Raw genomic sequence first — 20,412 nt, forward strand, 5'->3', positions numbered from 1 at the left:
GGAGTGACGGGCTGCCCTCTGTCCCTTCTCCCACCTCCCTGAAAAGCCAGAGCAAGCTGCACAGCTATCACTGAAGCCAGCAGAGCAAGAGCGATAGCTGCGCAGCGGCTCTTGCTCTGCTGGCTTCCTAGGGAAGAGGGATGAGGGACGGAAGGGGCGTTGTAAGGGCTCCCTTCTGTCCATCTTCCTGCTTCGCTGGAAAGCCAGCAGAACAAGAGGCGCTGTGCAGCTCTCGCTCTTGCTCTGCTGGCTTCAGCGATAGCTGCGCAGCCTGCATCCACTCCATAAGACGCACACACATTTCCCCTTACTTTTTAGGAGGAAAAAAGTGCGTCTTATGGAGCGAGAAATACGGTAGTTTCTAAATGCATTTTATTTTAAAATATTTTAAAAACAAATTTGAATAAGTTATTGAGTCAAAAAATGCATCGCAAAATTTGGAGGATAATGATGTTAGTTTGCAAAGTGTGTATTGGGTTCAGTTTGCATTAAAATTTGCAAAGACTGAATATCTCAAGCATCCCTTGTCTAACTAGTGAAAGGATTACGCTTGGCTCTAGACTTCTGCATGCAATCCGGGCTTGGGATGCAGAACAAGGGGACTAGAGCAGGCAGGCATCTTGGCAGTATGACTCTGAAAAGGTGAGTCTGCCATAAAGCTCAGTAGCGCTGTCTGATATGGTTATTCTCTACATGTGATGGTTTGGATCAAATCTCTGATTACCTGCTGTCCTACTTCGCTTCCATCTTTCTTTGGCCTCAGGCTTATTGTAAAAAAGAAAAAGAAAAAAGGAAGGTCAAATGTGTATGAAATTGGACATTCCCTCCACCAGAACTCAGCAGACAGAAAAGGCGAATGGACACAAAGCTTTTTTAAATTGGCATGCATTCTCTGTTTATTTTGTGTCATCTTATTGCTGGTGGGGTGAATGAAGAGAACCTCTAACACAAATGCTGCTGTTGTCAGGTCTATTTGCTGCCAAACATGTTGTCCAGCTTGGAAATTTGGCTTCAGGAACCAGGTTTCCAGCTAGATGGCCAGTTGACCTAGTGGCTAAAAGCCCAAAGTTGATCTCTGAGTAGTCCTCTTGCAGTTCGTAATTCTCTCCAATTAATGTTGTGCTAGAATTTAATTCAAGCTGTTCTATAAAATGGCTAGTAAATAGATAGGAATGCATAATGTGAAGCCCCAAATATATTTCTTCCTCTGGCTTTTGGAGAATAATGTAAAACCACAACACTTATCCAGGGCAAATATTCTGTTTAGCCAAACTTATCATAGTTCCATGGAAGCCAGTCTAATGGGCTATGCTCTTCTTGGGTGTTTAAAAATAAACCATTATCTCCTTAGTTTGTAAAACTTTATCTGGTCTGTCACCGCAGGCATCCGTTTCCTCTGTTCTGCAGATGAATTTGTTTGGTTCATATATTCAGCTGTGCATCTTGCACATTACGCTATCTTAAGTTTACATTCTTAAGTAAAGGAAACATTATTTGTTTAAAGATTCGTAAAAATGTGAGCTGCCTGTCACATCCTGAGTTTCATATGGGTTCCTTGCTCTCTTCCATTTTTCTATTCCCTCCTGTGTTTTTTCTGTTTTTAAATAGCCAGAAATGCAGCACTCGGATGGTAGCATTCCTTGCAGTTTGTGGCATTATGGATGGCAGAAACTTTTCAGTGTAAGCTGTGAGCCTGCAGGGCGCACATTTAAGCATGTCAAAGCTACAGGTTGTTGCTTTTGTTGCCTCTTCTCTGCTCCAGATACAACCTGCTCGAGCAATGATTCAACTTGCTATGCACACTCTTTTAGATACCCTTTAACTTCCCATTTGTTCACTTCATGGTGCTAATTCTTGCTGTTCTCTAGGTCCAGCAGAGCTTAGAGAAGATTGCAAAACTGGAGCAGGAGAAAGAACACTGGATGCTGGAGGCCCAGCTGGCCAAAATTAGGTTGGAGAAAGAAAACAAAAGAGTAAGCGATAAGCTCAGAAACTCTGTGGGCAACCAGAGGATTGAGGCAACCCAGGAAAGCCTCTTCACACTGAATGCAGATGAACAGGAGCAGGAGGACGCTGCAGAGAAGGCTTTGAGGGAACCAGTTCAAACTGCAAGTCTCGTAAGTGCACCTTACTCCCAGTGATGTGGGTTGGAAATTGGGCAACTGGAATGACCACAATACTAGCTAAATCTAAAATTAACATTGTAATTAACATTTTTCAGGCGAGTGACCCTAGAAACCACATATATTCTTGTACACAGCTCTCATGGCCTTCATTCTCCTAAAAAAAAACCTCACCCAAACCCTTAATAATGTAATGGGAGTGAATATAATTGAATTCTCATGTCCTAAAGTGTTTACAAGTAGCCCAATATAAATGAGGAACTCCAGTTTAATGTAGGTTAGCATCTCTGTGCTGAATGTGGTGCATGGAAGGAAGGGGTGGGAGGGAAGCAAGTGGCCACAAGGTTCATTCATGATGCCTTGAACAAAACGCCCAAATGTGGCCAACATGTCTTGATTTTATCTCACATTTGTTTCCCCCCTTTCCACTGAAAAGCTCAGCACAACATGAATGGAGTAACACCATTTTATTCTAGATTGAGAAATATCCACTTGCCCAAGGTCACCAAGTGAGCTTCATGGCAGGGATTCAGATCCCAGATGTCCCTTTGTGATACCACACTGGCTCTGTTACTTTGGACGGTGTTCAAAATGTGTGTTTTTTCCTGTCCAGAGTTTGATGTTTTCAGCCAGGACTTCATTCGGGTAAATTCCATCCCAGTCCTCTATCTCGCAAACCTTCATTTCACCTGGGTACAGCTTTCATGCAACAGCAGAGCTAAACTTTTTGGTGCTAAGGCGTGGGATTTGTGATCTTGCCCATATCAATCAATCAATCAATCAATCAATCAATCAATCAATCAGTCAATGTTTATTATGGCAAACAGCCAGCTTACCCATGTCAAATACCTGGTAATCTGATATATTAAACCTAAGTAATGTTACATAGGCCTTAGAGTTGGAAATTATGCATGTTGACATTTCCGAGTGTCTTTTAGGATTCAGTGTTTGTTTGGAACTGACACACTTGCAAGCTGATCCCACTGAATAGGTTTTCATTTTTATTGGGGGGAAACACCATGGGCAAAGTTTAAGTTGCCCATGTTGAAGCCCCATTGATTCCAGTGAGGAAAGGGGGAGCATATACTTATCTTTCATAGTAAGATTAGTAGTAATTACCTTTTTCAAACTTTGGAGCAAAAGCCAGTTAAACTTACTTTGGAGCCATTGAAACCAACTTCATTTAAATGAACTTTAGAATTAGAAAATGAATGTACTGATTCTGTCATCCTAATATTTTTCTAGGTCGGAATGTTGATAACCACTGAAAATGAAGAGGTATGTTTTTTAATATGACAGAGTCATGCTGGCATAATTTTTAAGCTAAACTGTATGGAGTTGTGCTAAAGTGACCCCTTTACAACCTTGTGCTCCTGGTCAAAACACTGTAATGTAAAAATATCCCTCTGGGATGGGGCCCTCCAGATCTTGGACTTCCAACTCTTGTCAGGTTTAGCCATCATTGTCAATGAATAGCAAGTGATGGGAGTTGCAGTCCAACAAGATATGCAGAGCCAAAGATTCCCTGTCCCTGATGTATCTGCTGTTCAGTTTACTTTGTCAGATGAACTGTACCCTTTCCCACCATTTCTTTGGTCTTAATCTTCCTTGCCTCTTGACATTTTGGTGCAGAATTCCACTTCTTGGCTGTTTATCTGGTGCAGTGGCAATTACATTACTGCAATCTACACTGGTCCTTTCCCCGCACCCCATCCTTCATGTTGGACTCACTTAGGCACAAAGTGAAAACCTTGTTGTTTACCCAAGTCTTTGAAATGTAATCAGCATTCTTTCTGGCGCTGCTACTTCATATATGATGTTGTTAATGTCCTCTTGTTGTACTGCCATTGGGAGAAAAGGCAGGATATGTGTACGAGGAAATGAATAAATACATTTTATGACATTTCCTATTCTGCCAGGAGCTTATCTTGCTGTGATTATGGAAACGTGATACTCCAGGAAATGGTGGAGTGCGGTTTGACAGCAATGTTGTTGACTGTCGCAGTTATCAATAGGAGAACTTGCCCCATCTCTCCCACCACCACGGCCGACTGCTGATGGATTAGTGCAGTCTCCATCTAATCTGGTATCCATGTTATAACAGTGGCCAGACAGATATCACCGGCAAAGCATTCCGATAATGACCTTCTTGTGTTTGCTTCCTGCATCTAGTACTAAGATGTGTGCTGCCTCTGCACGTGAGTCGTAATAGCTACTAACTATTCTTATGTTATCGTTTGTAGGCCCCAGAAGCCGACACCCGGGAAGACTTGATAAAGAACCATTACATGGCAAGAATAGTGGAGCTTACATCTCAGTTGCAGCTGGCTGACAGCAAGTCTGTACATTTCCATGCAGAGGTGAGTGTGCGAGTGCTTTCCTACTTCAAAAATGCAAACTTCATATTACAGTGAAGGTTCCCTTTTGCACTGGAGGATATGATAAGTGACTTCATTCCACCCATCTGCGGCTGCTGGGCTTTTTGAAGCTTCAGCTTTTACAAGCAGGCAATCCCCTCTTAGTTTTGGAAATACAGTGGTACCTCGGGTAAGTACTTAATTCGTTCCAGAGGTCTGTTCTTAACCTGAAACTGTTCTTAACCTGAAGCACCACTTTAGCTAATGGGGCCTCCTGCTGCTGCCGCACCGCTGGAGCATGATTTCTGTTCTCATCCTGAAGCAAAGTTCTTAACCCGAGGTAATATTTCTGGGTTAGCGGAATCTGTAACCTGAAGTGTATGTCACCTAAAGCGTATGTAACCCGAAGTACCACTGTACTACAGTGAATGAAGATACAGTGGACGCTCGGGTTGCGAACGTGATCCGTGCAGGATGCACGTTCGCAACCTGCAGCGTTCACAACCTGCAGCGGTGCGTCTGTGCATGCATGGGTTGTGATTCGGCACTTCTGCACATGTGCAAAGCGCGATTTAGCGCTTCTGCGCATGCGTGACTGCCGAAACCCGGAAGTAACCCGTTCCGGTACTTCCGGGTTTCAGCTGTCCATAACCTGAAAAAAACCTGAAGCTTCTGTAACCTGAGGTATGACTGTATTGCGGCTCAGTCAATAATGTGATCTGTAATCTTACTGAGGAACGGCTGCAGCCAAGTCATAGAGCTCACTTGCTTTGTGTGCAGAAGGTCCTAAGTTCAGTCCATCCAGCAGCTCCAGCTAGAGCTGGGAGAAGACCCTGCTTGAAATCCTGAAGAGCTACTGGGCTAGATGGACCAGGTGTTTGGAGAAAACAGTTCAGACATAAATTTGCCATGTGGCCTTGAGGAGCGCTGAGTCCCATAGGTAAAATGGGGGAAACAACCTACCTCACCGGGCTAATGTGATGAATGAGTGAAGGGCAGTAAAGTCCCCACTGTAGGAGTGAAGGTGCTATTGATTTTTAAATAATAATTGTCCACATAAAAGACGGCCTAAATAAACTAACATGGCTTATTTGTGTGTGTTGGCAGTGCCGGGCACTTGCAAAGCGACTCGCTCTGACTGAGAAATCTAAAGAATCCTCACTGGAAGAGGTGAGACAAGCTAGACAGAGCATCACCAAGTTGCAGGTAAGTTTGTTTAATCACATGGCTCTGTCTGTGCATTAGAGTTGTGCACAGCCACCTTGATCTGGGGCCTGAACCAACCTGGAACAACCTAGGACTCACCAGATCTGGGCCTTGAACTGAATCCCTGGAGATTTCACAGTGTTTTATTAGACTTTTAAGACCCTGACTAAATATACGGGAGGATGGGGTGAGAAGGAGATACAGGCACTCTGCCTATGCATCTCCTTCTCCTTCTCCTCCCCCTTACTCTCTGCTTGAATGAAATCCTTTTGACAGTCCTGGATCACTCTGGGTGGACCTGACCCAGTTTGGCCTGCCTCAACCCACTCCAGCAGAATTGTGGGTTAACCCAAAGCTGCCTGGTTCAGAATCCAGGATTCGGCCAAAGCGGTTAGCCCTAGTGTGTACAGCGATACCTTGGTTTTCAGACTTAATCCGTTCCGGAAGTCTGTTCCAAAGCGTTCCAGAACCAAGGCACCCTTTCCCATAGAAAGCACTGCAAAATGGATTAATCCGTTCCAGACTTTTAAAAACAACCCCTAAAACAGCAATTCAACACAAATTTTACTAACGAGACCTTTGATCCATAAAATGAAAGCAATAAACAATGTACTACAGTCACACAAGCAATTAATCAGTAGCTGAACTGGGTTCCACACTGTCACAAAAACAAAACAAAATAAAGCCTCAAAAACAAAAACACAAAATAAATAGCAAAAACAGACAGACCATTGCAACACTCAAAACAGAAGAGTGGCACTCAAATCGGAAGTATAACACTCAAAACGGATCACATTCGGCTTCCAAAAAGGGTTCGCAAACTGGAAGTTCCAAGTTGTTTGAGAACCAAGGCATTTGAGAACCAAGGCACCACTGTATATATTATGAGAACCTGTGAGCAAATTTACGTGGACCCCGCCCACCACACCCACACCAAAATGTTGCAGAGTAGTTACTTTCTATGCCCACTAGAATGGTTCCAAGCATTAAAAGAGTCAACTCAGTTAAAGGTCAAGGTGTCCCTTTGGATATGGCAAAAAGATATCTCTGATGACCTACATTCTGCAGTATACTTCATCAGAGTTCTCCTTGGAAGAAACTTCCTAACTAGGTCTGAGTAAACCGGAGAAAACCTCATGCTATTAACTTTTATTTTGCACTATTATTGTATTTATACTTGTTTATTTACAAATGTATTTGTGGAAGTTGTAGGATATAAATAAACCGACGATGTCTATGACCTTTCAGGATGAATTGACGACGACCAAGAGAAGTTACGAGGATCAGTTAAGCATGATGAGCGACCACTTCTGCAGTATGAACGAAACCTTATCCAAACAACGGGAGGAAATAGATACACTAAAGCTGGCTAGTAAGGTAAGTAATCTTGTTGCATGGGCTGCAGGCCAGGTTTCCTGCAAGTTGCTAGTGTTTCCTATCCTTTCTTGGTCACTTAGGATAGGACACTTATACACACACACACACACACACACACACACACATTCCTGGAGTGTGTGCAGGGGCCATGCCAATCTTGTTTTTGCATTTTTTTGAATAATGTAAATGATGATATTTTCCCTCCTAATCTATTCTTTTCTTGCACTATGCTGCCTCTTTCCCCCCTCATATGCCATTTTTCTTTTCTTTTCTTTTCCTCACTCCTTGTTTTCTTTTTTCCTGACAAGCAAACGGTCTTGGCTATAAAGTATAATAATATATTTTTAAAAATAATTACTGGGTGTGTCGGGTGTTGGCCTATGTCATCTGAAGGATTGCTTCAGTTTCCAAAAGCAACAAATGTGAGATTATATCAGATGGGTTTCTGAATCAATGAAGCCATATATAACAAATGTCTTCTTTTTCTTTTTTTCTTTTTTTAGTTTGAGTTCATAGCTTCTTTCAAGGATGCTTGTCAATTTCTGGTATAATATCACACTAAGAGCTACATGCTGTCTAATTAACTAAATCCCTCTTTAGAGAAGGGCTGAGGAGAGGAGAGCAAAGTGAGTTCTTCGTTGGTGAACTAAGAAAAATACTCCTCCTGATTCTCTGTCCATCTCTGCTGTTGTTTAATATCTAGCTGTGTCCGAAGTGGTGTACAGAACATTGAAGGTCCCCTACTCAGAAGCCATACGGTTTTTATTAGAAGACAAGGCAGTGATTGTGGGGGACAGGTTAAGAAATGATATCTAGGATAAAGAATAAAAAGAGGATGGATGGTAAAGAAGTTGCTGGACCCTGAGAATTCACATAAGTACCAAGAGGGAAGTAGCTTGGCAAATAGGGGAGGCTGATCAAACCATGTAGTACAGTATAGGAGATGGAGAAGTTGAGAACTGGAGCTGGCAGTGGAAGAGGGCTGAATGAGGAATGCATAGATAAAGGGCCTTGATTGAGTATTGCAGTTGTGAGTCGCAGCATTTGGGCAGAGGCCACAGTTAGGCAGACTGTAGAAGGGCAAATAGGCCAGTGGTCTGGCCCAGTATGGCAGCTTTATATGTTCATGTGGATTTACAGTGGGACACAAATAGGGAAATGTTCACACAATCCAGTTAGTGGGAATGCGAATTGTCCTGCCCGCTTTTTGTCTTTCCCCCTCCTTCATTTAGATTCTGACAGCCAGTTTTCCTACCATGTAGTGACTTTCTGCAGCAAGATATACAAACAACTGGAACTAAGTGCAAAATGAGATGGCACAGCCCAATATGGATTTTGCTGGTTTTGAGTTTACCCTTCTGCAGGCAGAGTGCCATAGGGACATAGGCAGCTGCCTTATATTGAGTCAGGCCTTTGGTCCATCTCGCTCTGACTTAGCAGAGGTTCTCCAGGATTTCAGGCAGGGTTCTCTCCTGGCCCTACCTGTGGGTGCTGGGCATTGGACCTGGGGCCTTCTGCTTGCCCAGTAGATGCTCTGCTGCTGAGCTATGGCCCTTCCTATGGCCTTTTGATATAGAAGTCACATGTTGATACTTCGCAGCACAGCCTTGGGGCATGTGCACTTTCCCCACCCAGCCTATGTGCCATATTAGGAAGGAGCAGTTTAGTATTAGTAGTAGTTTGTACAGGCTATGTAAAGTATAGTGTTTTTGCACATGCATGCACTAACAGTATTTCTGCTTGATGCTTCTGTTTAGTATCAGCACTGTTCTGGATGCCACTTAGAATGCAGCAGTGATATGCTAGTGGAGGAGACTTAGTCAGAGACTGCCCTCTCAGTCCCCAAAGGTGAATGGAAAGGATGAGAGTATGGTTTTGGGGTTGTTGTTTTTAATGTTTTAAAAACACATTTATAGGCTGCTCTTTTCCAAGTACTTGATACAGTATTGCCAGACGTTATGGCAATAGGATGGGAACTGATGCTAGAGGGTATGGAACAGGTCAGGAGAAGCTTTCCAGATGAAGTAAATCTGGAAGAAGCTAGAGAAATGGCTTAATGGATGGGAGGCTGTTCTAGCCCACACAAGCTCTGACTCCTCCTGAAATGCTGAAGCCTTGTTGATGACGGGCAGGAAGCTTGTTGTGTAGAGCAATCAATTCATGAGTCATGAGTTTTCACATGGAGTGGAGAGAGACAGGCTGTTGTTAAAAGACCTTGCCCTTGGCTAGCACACCCGGTTGGAGAGCGCTCAGAAACAAATTGCAGGCTGATCAGTGGGAAATCAGATTCCTGGGGGAAGAAGCAATGGGTGAGCCTATGCAGGAAAAGTTTGAGCCCCATACATAGAAACAAGATACAGGAGCATGCCTTAATATTGCCTACACAGACTGGCAGCAGCTCTCCAGGGTTTTAGGCAGGAGTCTCTCTCAGGCCTAGCTAGAGATACTGGGGATTGAACCTTGGAACTTCTTCAAGCAAAACACATGCTGTGCTACTGAGCTACAGCCCTTCCCTTGGGGAACACCAACAGAGGTCCCCTCCCCACAAATCTCAGTGATTGGGCTGGGATATAAGGGATCCCGTAACTGGACTCTGGGGTTGCGGCGCTCATCTCGCTTCACTGGCTGAGGGAGCCAGCGTACAGCTTCCGGGCCATGTGGCCAGCATGACTAAGCCACTTCTGGCGAAACCAGAGCAGTGCACGGAAATGCCGTTTATCTTCCCGCCAGAGCGGTACCTATTTATCTACTTGATTATTCTACCATGTAAAAAGGTAAAGATACCCCTTAACCATTAAGGGGTATCTTTACCTTTTTACATGGTAGAATAATCACTTTCCAGCTTCAATCCCCTCCTCGAACATCGCCTCTGTTCCATGAAATCTTTGTCTTTACCCCTGTAATGCCCCCACCCTAAAACTGAAATGCAGCCATAGTACTGTAAACTAAGGGCAGACAGAAAGTATAGCAGAGAATCAACTGGTGATCTCTGGGCATTTGCAGTAGATCGGAAAGAGTTTCTTGACTACAAGAAAGCTTTCTATATTAGTTTCCCTTCTCTGATCTGTAGCAACTCACATTTGCTTATGCATGTGTTTGTTATCATCCCGGTTTATGGCTCATGGGATACAGGATGTGATTGGCTTTGCCCTCTGAACCAACATATTTTACCTTACTGCAACCCCTATGTTTACCATTTTTCACTTGACTACTATTGAAGGACCCTGGGGTTGTATTAAGTGTAGTGTTAAAACAGATCATTCCATCAGTGCAGGTACCCTTGATTGTCTTATCCTGCATGAGGCTTGGTTAGAAGCCTTTTCTTCTTGTTAAAACCGACATTTTTTCCCCATAAAGAGATAAGATTCTGTTTTACTAGAATTTCACCAATGTGTGTACAAAGCACAATGTACAATGTGTACAATGTACAAAGCAGGAGCCCATACTAAGGGTCTCTAAAATACTAATGTCCAACTTATCTGTGATGCATGATCCTTTTTGATATTTTTAAAAATCAAATGGTATATTAAATAGAAGTATGAATGAATGAATGCACTGCATGCTGGTGCTGTTGGATCAGGCCAGAGAATTATTTGCAGGAACCCCAGTGACCCACAAACATTAGGCAGTCTCCTAGAAACAAGTATTTTGTATTTCTTGGAAAATATAATAAATGGAATGGCCCCTTCTCTTCTACATTCCAGCAGAGGATTCTGGTTGGTGGAAGGGTATGTGTGACAGTTTGTAATATTCCCCCCCTCCCCAGGTTCCCAATCCCTTTGTAGTACCTCCTCTGACAGTTTCAGTGCGTTCCCCAACTTTTGGGTGGAGCAGCACAAGGAGTTTCAGGGGAAGAGTAAAATTCTGCTGCTCACAGAATGCTCCCTTCATTGGAAGAGAACTCAGGATCTAAGTCTCTAGTGTGGGGCATTGGCATTTTAGTTGTTACTTTGAGGGACATATTTACGGTAATGTGATCCACCTTCAGTCCTATGGATATCTGTTGCTTTTTTACAGATCAAGTAATAGAAAAATGGGAAAGATCTCTGCTGTCAGTAAGACTACTAGGCAGAAGTGTGCCAGATGGACAAATTGTCTGATCGCAACAGGCAGCATCCTATGTTCTGCTGATCTCCTGTGTTCTCTTTTTGATCTAGGGAAATTCCAAGAAGAACAAAAGTCGATAGTATTGGTCGTCCAACTGACCTTTGGATGTTGCTGATGCACAGAAACACCGATGCCGAAACTGATGTTCAGCTGGCAAAATGCCTCTTGGACTGGACATTACCAGTGTTTGATTTGGTGTTGCATTTGGATTTGAGACAGCACCAGATTTGGTTGCCAGTGTAATGCAAACTGGACTTGGCATGTTCAGTAGAGCAGATGGGGAAAAATAGGCACTCCATGGATAACTTGCATAGGAATGAACCATAACTTTTTACCATACCACTTTGTAACTGCTTTTAGTTTCCTTGTACAAACTTCCCAGATTTTGTATATTTGAGTGCATCTTGAGATGAACAAATCTGACACCAGTGTGGTACTTGTCTCTTTCTGCCTAAGAGGTTGTCATTCCTACCCGTCCATTCCTTTCTGTGAATTAAAAAAAGAAGAAGCCCAGAGCTATCAGTGTTTTTCAGTGATGTCCACCTGTGCAGTTATTGTAAAAAAAACAACACATACTACTGATTTCGGTCTTCTCTTCTAGACTAGCTTAGATTGCCTTAGAGAGGCAGTCTCAGTACATTTATATTGAAGCATTCAATGCGGCTGTGACTATTCATATTAACTGTAATGAACTATTAAAAGTGTACAGTAGTGGTCCTTTTTTTTTTTTTAATCAAGTGCAGAAAGTGGGCCAAAGAAGGTGTTCTTGAATTGTGCTGAAGGGTGATATTTTGTCTGTTTCTGTTTGTTACTATTCTCATAAGCCGGTGATAGAGAATTGATTGCCTACCTGGAGGAAGATGTGAGAATAACAAACAGTGCTGACAAGTGGCTTCTTGTGAAGACCTTTCGTTTCAATAGGAGTGGGACAGTACGCATGATGGGCCATCGCTATTTCTGTTTCAAACGCAGCTTGTTGCATTGAAGCAGGCTAAGAAATCACTGAATCAGCAAAGCTGTGCAGAGAGGGGCTGGTTCAAATACTGATGTAAACCTTCACATGGGTCTGTGGTGCTGTTCTTTTGGAGCCTGCCTGCCTTCCCCATCTGCAACCACATAGTAACTTGCCCGTTTTTAAAAGTTCCTTTTTCCTCTTGAAGGCTGGGGTGGAGATTCTTTTGCACACTCACCCGAGTTTCACATGACAACTTCCATGTGGCAACATAGGCTCTTAATTCCTGAAATGCAGCAATGCCTTGCTGCTTGAAGCTTACCTTGGCACTTTCAAAGTCTGAGCCAGTCCCTTGCTGAAGATTGTTCTGTGGCATTTTGGAATCGCCCAAATGACGTCTTGGTGTTCTAAAAATTTATTCCCATTCCAAGTTTTCTTCCTTGGGGAGATTTTTGACACTAACCTGAGGTCTTTTCAACACAGTATTCCATGGGAATTCCTCGCCATTCACAAGAAACTCTACTACTGAATATTTCACAATGAACTACTTCTGTAGTCCCGTAAGAGATAGTAGCTGTCCTATGTTCAAGGGTTACTTCATTGTATCAACCATGTCAATGTGTATTACGAGCATAGAATAAATATACTGCCATGTTAAAACTTTCGCTGTCAGACTTTTATGTTTGTGTGCTCCTGCGTTAGATGTGGTTTTGAGCAAAACTGCCCTTGGACATGTCTGTGTGTCCTGACTTTTAATGGTTTTTAAGATTTATAGCTGCAGTGTTTAAGATAATACTGTATGACTAAGCACTGGTTGGTAGGAGGATGGAAGATTGAATATTGAAAGGCAGTGTGTTTTGAAAAAGATTACTGCACTCAATGGTTAATTATAAACCACTGCTTTTAAAGACAGTCTCAAACCACGCAAAAGCATAAAGGTGTTGCATGTGAGAAAATTAATTAGATTTATTTGATTTCAAAAGTGATTGAAAATACAAGCTACTGTAAGGTAATGATAGTTTTACAACTGAAACTCCAGTTTGTGTAACTGTTCATATTACATTTCTAATTCCTCCTCATCTCATCTCTGCTCAGAGATCAAGATCGGACAGAGCTAAAAGAAAACATTGATAGAGAATTCATGAAGTGTGCATTATGTATGGATTTATTTAGTTCTGGATATATGCTGATCTACGTTAGAAAAGGAAGTGATAGGCTCTTTGTAGAATTGGAATATTTCCAGGGTCAGCTGGTGGTTTTTGAAGGGGGACAGACCAGATGTCTCCAGCAGCTTCATCTCTGGCAGATCCTCTATCTCTCCTTGTCCATCACTCTTCAGGTAGCACTTGTAAAATGTATGGACCATTTGGGCAGCATGATGTTAAGTCGTCATCAGAATCTGCAATGTTGGGACCTCTTTCATTTCCTGTCACCTACCTGTTTTCCCCAATTTCCAGTTCAGCTTTTGTTCTGAGTTATGGTGTCCAAGGGACATGGGTGGCGCTGTGGGTTAAACCACTGAGCCTAGGACTTGCTGAACAGAAGGTCGGCGGTTTGAATCCCCATGACGGGGTGAGCTCCCGTTGCTCGGTTCCTGCTCCTGCCAACCTAGCAGTTCGAAAGCACGGCAAAGTGCAAGTAGATAAATAGGTACCGCTCCAGCGGGATGGTAAACGGCGTTTCCGTGTGCTGCTCTAAGCGGCTTAGTCATGCTGGCCACATGACCTGGAAGTTGTACGCCAGCTCCCTTGGCCAATAAAGCGGAATGAGTGCCGCAACCCCAGAGTCGGTCATGACTGGACCTAATGGTCAGGGGTCCCTTTACCTTTACCTATGGTGTCCAAACCCTGAAACACAGCTCTTTATATAGCAAAGTGCTGCAGTTGGCTGCAAAAATTTGCAAAATTCCATGCAGGTATAGGTTTCTTTTTTTCCTTTTTTTAGAGGCACAGACTTACAGGGCACCGCCTCCTGTTCCTGCCTTGGCTGAAAAGTGATACACGAATGCATTGGATAAGTAAGGTGTGCTAGGTTATTTTTTGCTGGATTTCTTCTATGTCTAGCCAGAGCTATCAAGTTGATATGAATAAAGTCATGCAATCTTAACAAACAGCAGCAACAAAGCAACAGTTCTAATAAGAGCCCATCTCATGTTTGCAGCACACAAGCAAGCCATTCTACATCTGCTGTTGCATGCCCTTGTTTACACGCACACATTCTCTTACATGGGCACACCAAAAGCACTTGCATATATTTGTGTTTATGCAAATAGATGCACAGTGGGCAATAGCGTAAAGGAGACCTGCGTGAAATGAGGCTGAAGGTTTCAGGTCACTTGCCCCTCTTGGTGAAAGGACTAAAGGCCTTTAAAGTGAAAGGAAGATTCAAGGAAAGGGGTATTCCCCCTTGTTGTCATGGTCCTGCAGCTTCTGTTTTACAACTTCCTTATGCCAGGTTATGGGGGTTTTTTTTCCAGCCTGAGAGCTGCATTCCTTTCAAGGGAAAATGTGCAGGGGCCACACGCCAGTAGTCAATGTGGCCAGAAACAAAAGTAGCCACTAAGAAGTGCTAGGTGGAAGAAAATAGGGGTGGGTGGGTGTAAAAGAAGGTCTTGGTGCTCACTGGAGAATGCTGCCCGTCAGCGCAGATAATACAAAGCTAGATGGACCGAATTGCCTGACTTGAGATGTCCCTTGTTTTAGTTTCTAACTTTTTAAAGCTGCAACATACGTGGATACACACTTTTCTTGCTTATTCATTATTGAAAGCACTTTGTGATTCTTGAGATTAACTGATCAGAAACAGAGTAATTGTGCTTGAACTTTAGTTTGAGGTCATGATAAATACTGTGTGTGAAAGATGGAAATTAGGATGGAATTGTACAGAGGGCAATTAACTGGCCTTGAGCCTTGTCAGTGTGCACATTTTCTACCATTCTCTCTCACACACTTTGTATTGATGTATACTGACCATTGTTGGTACAATCCAATGTGTCTGATGTTGGTTAGCAATTCTGGAATTATTTAAGCCACCACATATGGATTTTAAACAATTTTAATGCTACTTTGATTAAAGACCTAAGCTTGCTGGAATGACCCCTTTTCCCCTTCATGTACTCCTCTTGTGTACTGTACTGGGAGAAAATCTGAGCCCTAAATTGTTTCCTAATCCATTTACTTTAGCATTAGTGTTTCTTCTTACTCTGTTGTGAAACTGCTGTTGTCAAATTGGCTGCCCTGCAACTGCTCAGAACTGTTTGTGCTCCTCTTATCTGGGCCAGTAGAGGCAAAGTGGCTGAGAATTCTTCAGCTATGTGCTTGGAATGTTATTCGAAATCTGTTGTTTGTCTAGAAAATAGCTTGGAATTGGGAAGTAAGAAATAGGTGCTTGCAGAATGGTTTGTGCTTGCTGATTTTATTGTGAAATGATTATGGCCAGGTGAGAGAAATTAGGTCTGCAAGTCTTAAGGGTAGATTAATCAACAAAACCATCAGGTGATGAATCATTAAGATGTACACTAAATGATGAAAACCTAAAGACATATTTCCGGACTGGCTCCACTATTGGGCAGGCGGCCACCTCAGGTGACAAAGCTGAGGATAGAGGGCAGGGCAGGCAGGGAGTAGCAGCCACACAGTCTACCCTGTGTCCCCTTAAGTTAGCCAGCTGCCCTCCTGTACAGTGGAGGAAGATGTCTCATTGCAACTATTGATACAAGATTCAACTGCCAGTCTCATCAGTTTCTGTATTTTGAGCTGGGTGGGGTGTGGAGGCATCTTCTCTCTCACCTCAGATAGGAAAAAATCTTTGACTATGCCCAATTACATAAGAACATTTCATCTTCTCAAAGGGGCAATAATATAGACCTCTCTTATGTATTCTTTATTTTAATATGATTTATTAAGAATTTAAAGAATGTGTGTGTGTGTGTGTGAGAGAGAGAGAGAGAGAGAGAAAAGGGGGGGGGGGAGAGAGAGACAGAGAGACAGAGACAGAGAGAGAATATAAGAGTCCTACTGAATCAGGCCAGTGGCCCATCATAGTTCAGGATCCTGTTTTCACAGTGACCAACCAGATTCCCATGAGAAGAAGCCTGCAAGCAGGTCCTGAGTGGAACAGCCCTTATGCTTACAATCAAGTTTCTGTTGTGCCCACTATGTCTCGGCACTAAGGCCAAGCACTCCAGCTTCCCCAGCTTGGCTCAGATGCATCTACCACAGGGGTCAGCAAACATTTTCAGCAGGGGGCCGGTCCACTGTCCCTCAGACCTTGTGGGGGGCCGGACTATATTTTGAAAAGAAAAGAAAAATGAATTCCCATGCCCAACAAATAACCCAGAGATTCGTTTTAAGTAAAAGGACACATTCTACTCATGTAAAAACACGCTGATTCCCAGTTCCTATATCTGACAGAAAAGAGCTCATGAAGAGGAACCTGCAGGAGCACTCTGGGTACAAAAGTGATGAAAAGGATCCTTTACGTCAGTACATTAGTACCAATATCTTGAACACAGACCAAGGTCTAAGTAGTCAATCAGTTAATGGTTTTAATGGATCTAATTGTTCAAGTTATTGATCTTAGATCCATTAACTGATTTATTATTTGCATAAATCAATATAATTTACCTAATTGTTCATCTTATGGTGAACTTGTAGACTCCTGGGCTTTCACTTGTAGAGCCAGCATCCTTGGATTCAAACGCCTACATTACATTGTGTGTGTGTGTGTGTGTGTGTGTGTGTGTGTGTTTGTGTGTGTCAGTGTCCTTGGGCTTGGGCTTTCTTCTGTCTTGCGTTGTCCACTCAATCTTTGTCTGTCTCTCAGGACTCAGAAATTATGGGATATCATGTGGCTTAACTTTTGTTCTCAAGATAATCCAGGCAGTTTTGTAGAGACCACAAAGGCATTTTCAGCATTTTCATTTCAGTGAAGCAGCATTCCATATCTGTGTGTGTGGGAAGCGCACATTCTTGAATCTAAGCATTTTGTGCAGAGTTGAGGATTTGTGTCTAAATGTCATTGCAATTCCTGCTCCTGTGGAAGCAGGGCCAGTTGAGTGGGGGGGGGGGCAGGCGTGATATATGTATACTGCACAATTCTCTGAGGCATAAGAAGCTTCATGTGAAAACTCAAATTAGAAAAATGCAGCCTCAGTATTATCTTTTCCCAGCAGGGTTTATTGACCCTATGTACAGTCCATTCACTTTGCTGGTTTAGAAGAGAAGCTTGTTCAGCAGTCACTAGGTTCCCTAAGCCCACAAATACTTTGACTACCAGACATACTGACAGTACACTCAGCTCAGCTGGAACTCTGTATATGCTCTGGAACTCTGTGTTTGTTTTGGCTTGGCTCTGACCAAAAGAGCATGGTATCACTGCAGTGGAATTGGAGGAAACAGCACTTCTTTAAATGGAATCTCCTGCAGCAGTTGCCCACAACGGAGGTACAAGCCTCATTAGTCCCTGGAACCAGTACCATATTGAATGCATACATATACCTCCATTCAGCTATCAACTAACTCTGAGAAAGAAAAGTCCCCACCAATAATTGGATTTGGTCTAGATTTGCATTGCTTAAGTCAGGCATAGCCAAACTTGGCCCTCCAGCTGTTTTGGGACTACAGCTACCATCATCCCTAGGTAACAGGACCAGTGGTCAGGGATGATGGGAATTGTAGTCCCAAGACAGCTGGAGGGCCAAGTTTGGCCATGTCTGGCTTAAGTAATATCTTCACTTTTCCACACAAGGGTTATCTCATACCTGGTTGTGAGCTGCTATTGATTAGAGATCCCTTGTAACCTCCCTGATACATCACAGCAAGAAAGTTGCACTGCAGTGCCTGGTGACAGCTCACTACCTGTGTCTTTTGTATTATTATTAATAATTTGATGTATTACCCAGCTTTCACCATAAGATCCCAGGGTGTGGGACATAGCAATTTAAAACATGTTAACATCAGTGTAACACAAATAGTTGTGACTTCTGTCTACTTCTATCTTTAATAAGCTCACCCTTTTTGTTAGAGCTAACACTAGTGCTCTCTGGCCTATCTAGATCTCTTAAGCCTGCCTCCTCTCCCTGCCTCTCAACCACATATGCTGTTTTCTTTGGATTACTCAGGATCCTTGTGGGAATAACAAGCCAGTGGTATCTCAGCATGAAAGCTTTTTCTGTTTTCTTAACTTTATTATGAGGTTTTGAAGGAACCCAGTAGGCAGGTTGGACAGGCATGACGGCCGACAAACTGACCTCATCTGTATCTGTTGAGGGCATCCTTTCAGGGAGCAGAGAAAATTTAATGCTTATTTTATCTAATTCAGACTTTCCCTACTATTCCCATCATCCCTGACCACTGGTCCTGCTAGCTAGGGATGATGGGAATTGTAGCCCCAAAACAGCTGGAGACCCAAGTTTGGGAAACCCTGATCTAGTTGTTAAACTGCTGCAATTTGCAGTTTAAATTGCTGTCAGAAACTCTGAATTCAGTCACAACTGTGCACTCACAAATCATGGTAAAACTCAGGAGACTACTACTCTTTATTATCTCTTTCAAGGAGGGTAATTATTTGCATATCATGTCTCCTTCATATTTCTCTCTTTCCCATTTCTGTAGTATAATTGTCCCTAAATTCTTGTGTATGTACAGTATAGACACATTGGTAGTGTAACCATACACACATGAAGTTGTCTTACTTCTGAGATCACAGTAGTCAAGTTATTTATGCTGACATCAATGGCGTGAGCATCAGTTTCTCTATTAGCCTCTGAAAGAATGTAATGTTGAACCAGATGCTGTAAGTGTCTCATAGAAGCTTTAGGGTGAGTAAATTAAATAACCCCTCCTCAGTGCTGCTTCCCGTATAAAATCAAATAGAACTTATTTGCAGGTGGTAAAGTTAGGAGGTGGTGGGATTCACTGAATATTCTTTGGAGAGGGCATTGGTGGGGTTGGAATTCTCCAATATTTTTGAGATAGTCAAAATAGAAAGGAAAATTTATATGAAACTTCTTTTATGATAAATCTTGGTTCAGTTAATACTGAATGGAACTGTTAGATCATACTGGTGGCGGGAGGAAGCAGCAGTTGAAGAGGAGGAAGGAGCAGGAGTCAAGTCTATAGCTTTCTTCAGCAAGATTAAAGTAATATTAAACAATCTGCACCAATTTACTCAGTGGCAGATATAGACTCCCCCCCTTCCAAATATTCTCTGAGCCAGTGCATAGGCAGTGAAAAGCTATGTGTGACCTCTGTTGCTGTTTACTCTGGGGAAATAAGTGGGGGAAAGAGACCTAAACTTTGACTCCTGCAGCAGTGAATCAGTGGCAGGATCTTCCAGTAGTTTTCCAGTTCAAAATACGTTGATTCAAAATGCTGATCAGTGTGTCCCTATCAAGAAAGGGTACAGCTTAGTTATCCTTTATGGTACAGCCACTGTCACATTTGCCCTCCTTAAGCATAGATAGCTTGAAAAACAGTGTGAGCATTTGTATGTGGGAGGGTGGTAGTGGAACACTGGAGAGGGGAAAAAAGAGTTGCATTCAGGGGCTTAATAAGAACAGAGCTGCACTTTTGCCCCAAAGACATGCGTAAATCTGCAAAGCCGTAAGTGATTTGATGCTTCAGCGCTTTAATGTAAACTGGAGAAAGGACAGGAAATGAAACAAGATTATGTTGTAATGGCAGATTAATGGCCCTGCAGGTTTTAAATTCAGCAGCCCCATTCTCTGCTTGTTTTAAGTTTCAGAACAAGGAGTAATTGTTTGAAAGAATCTCTGCAATGGGTGAGGGTGGGAGGTGGCACATAAGAGAACTCCATTATTATCTTGTACCTATGAAAGACTTGATCTTTGAGGGCAATGCTAAACAGCAGTGGGAGAAAAAAATAGATTCGTTGCACAAACCCTCACTGCTTTCTGCTATCAAACCTTGCTTGTTAGGCCAGATGCAGGCATTTTGCTGCCTGAGGTGAAGGACAAGAGGGAGTCCCCTCCCAATTGCATGAACCGAAAGCAGCCAGACTGACCTTACTTCAACAATGGCAACAGGACTGTATCCTCCACATCTGAGGGCAGCAGGTTAGCTTAGCGGGTTCAGGGCAAGCTATGCATCGTACACACAGCCCTATCCTCCCAACAATGTGCCATCACTCCCCTGCCTCTGTTTCGATCCCCGTATGGGACAGCTGCATATTCTTGTATTGCAGGAGATTGGACTAGATGATCCAGAGGATCCCTTCCAACTCTAGAATTCTAAGATCTGCTGCCTGAGACAGCCATCTCACCCTACCT

At 42.9% G+C, this 20,412-nt stretch overlaps 1 protein-coding gene and 2 long non-coding RNA genes across 7 annotated transcripts in view; 1 reads left to right on the forward strand and 2 right to left on the reverse strand.

Annotated features, from left to right (window-relative positions):
* Positions 1-12,782, forward strand: part of PPP1R21 (protein phosphatase 1 regulatory subunit 21) — a 39,218-nt gene extending 26,436 nt beyond the window's left edge. For both annotated transcript variants that reach the window (XM_083733302.1, XM_083733301.1), the window contains exons 17-22: positions 1,869-2,117; positions 3,369-3,401; positions 4,367-4,483; positions 5,588-5,686; positions 6,935-7,063; positions 11,221-12,782. In XM_083733302.1, the coding sequence (XP_083589428.1) occupies positions 1,869-2,117; positions 3,369-3,401; positions 4,367-4,483; positions 5,588-5,686; positions 6,935-7,063; positions 11,221-11,250 (657 nt within the window). In that variant the 3' untranslated portion in view covers positions 11,251-12,782. The remainder of the gene's footprint in view (positions 1-1,868; positions 2,118-3,368; positions 3,402-4,366; positions 4,484-5,587; positions 5,687-6,934; positions 7,064-11,220) is intronic.
* Positions 168-20,406, reverse strand: LOC310842130. 4 transcript variants are annotated; one of them, XR_014562902.1, is made up of 3 exons: positions 20,148-20,406; positions 19,414-19,510; positions 168-764 (listed from the first exon to the last, which is right to left on the reverse strand). It is a non-coding gene; the product is annotated as an uncharacterized lncRNA (long non-coding RNA). The 4 variants fall into 4 exon arrangements; XR_014562903.1 differs by lacking the exon at positions 168-764 and adding an exon at positions 3,408-3,964; XR_014562904.1 differs by lacking the exon at positions 168-764 and adding an exon at positions 7,071-9,093 and having other exon boundaries at positions 19,420-19,510.
* Positions 17,279-18,928, reverse strand: LOC310842111. Its single transcript, XR_014562875.1, has 2 exons — positions 18,817-18,928; positions 17,279-17,497 (listed from the first exon to the last, which is right to left on the reverse strand). It is a non-coding gene; the product is annotated as an uncharacterized lncRNA (long non-coding RNA).
* Positions 20,407-20,412: the final 6 nt, after the last annotated feature.

Source organism: Podarcis gaigeae (genome assembly GCF_964106915.1).
Source record: "Podarcis gaigeae genome assembly, chromosome: 3".
Classification (NCBI taxonomy): domain Eukaryota; kingdom Metazoa; phylum Chordata; class Lepidosauria; order Squamata; family Lacertidae; genus Podarcis; species Podarcis gaigeae.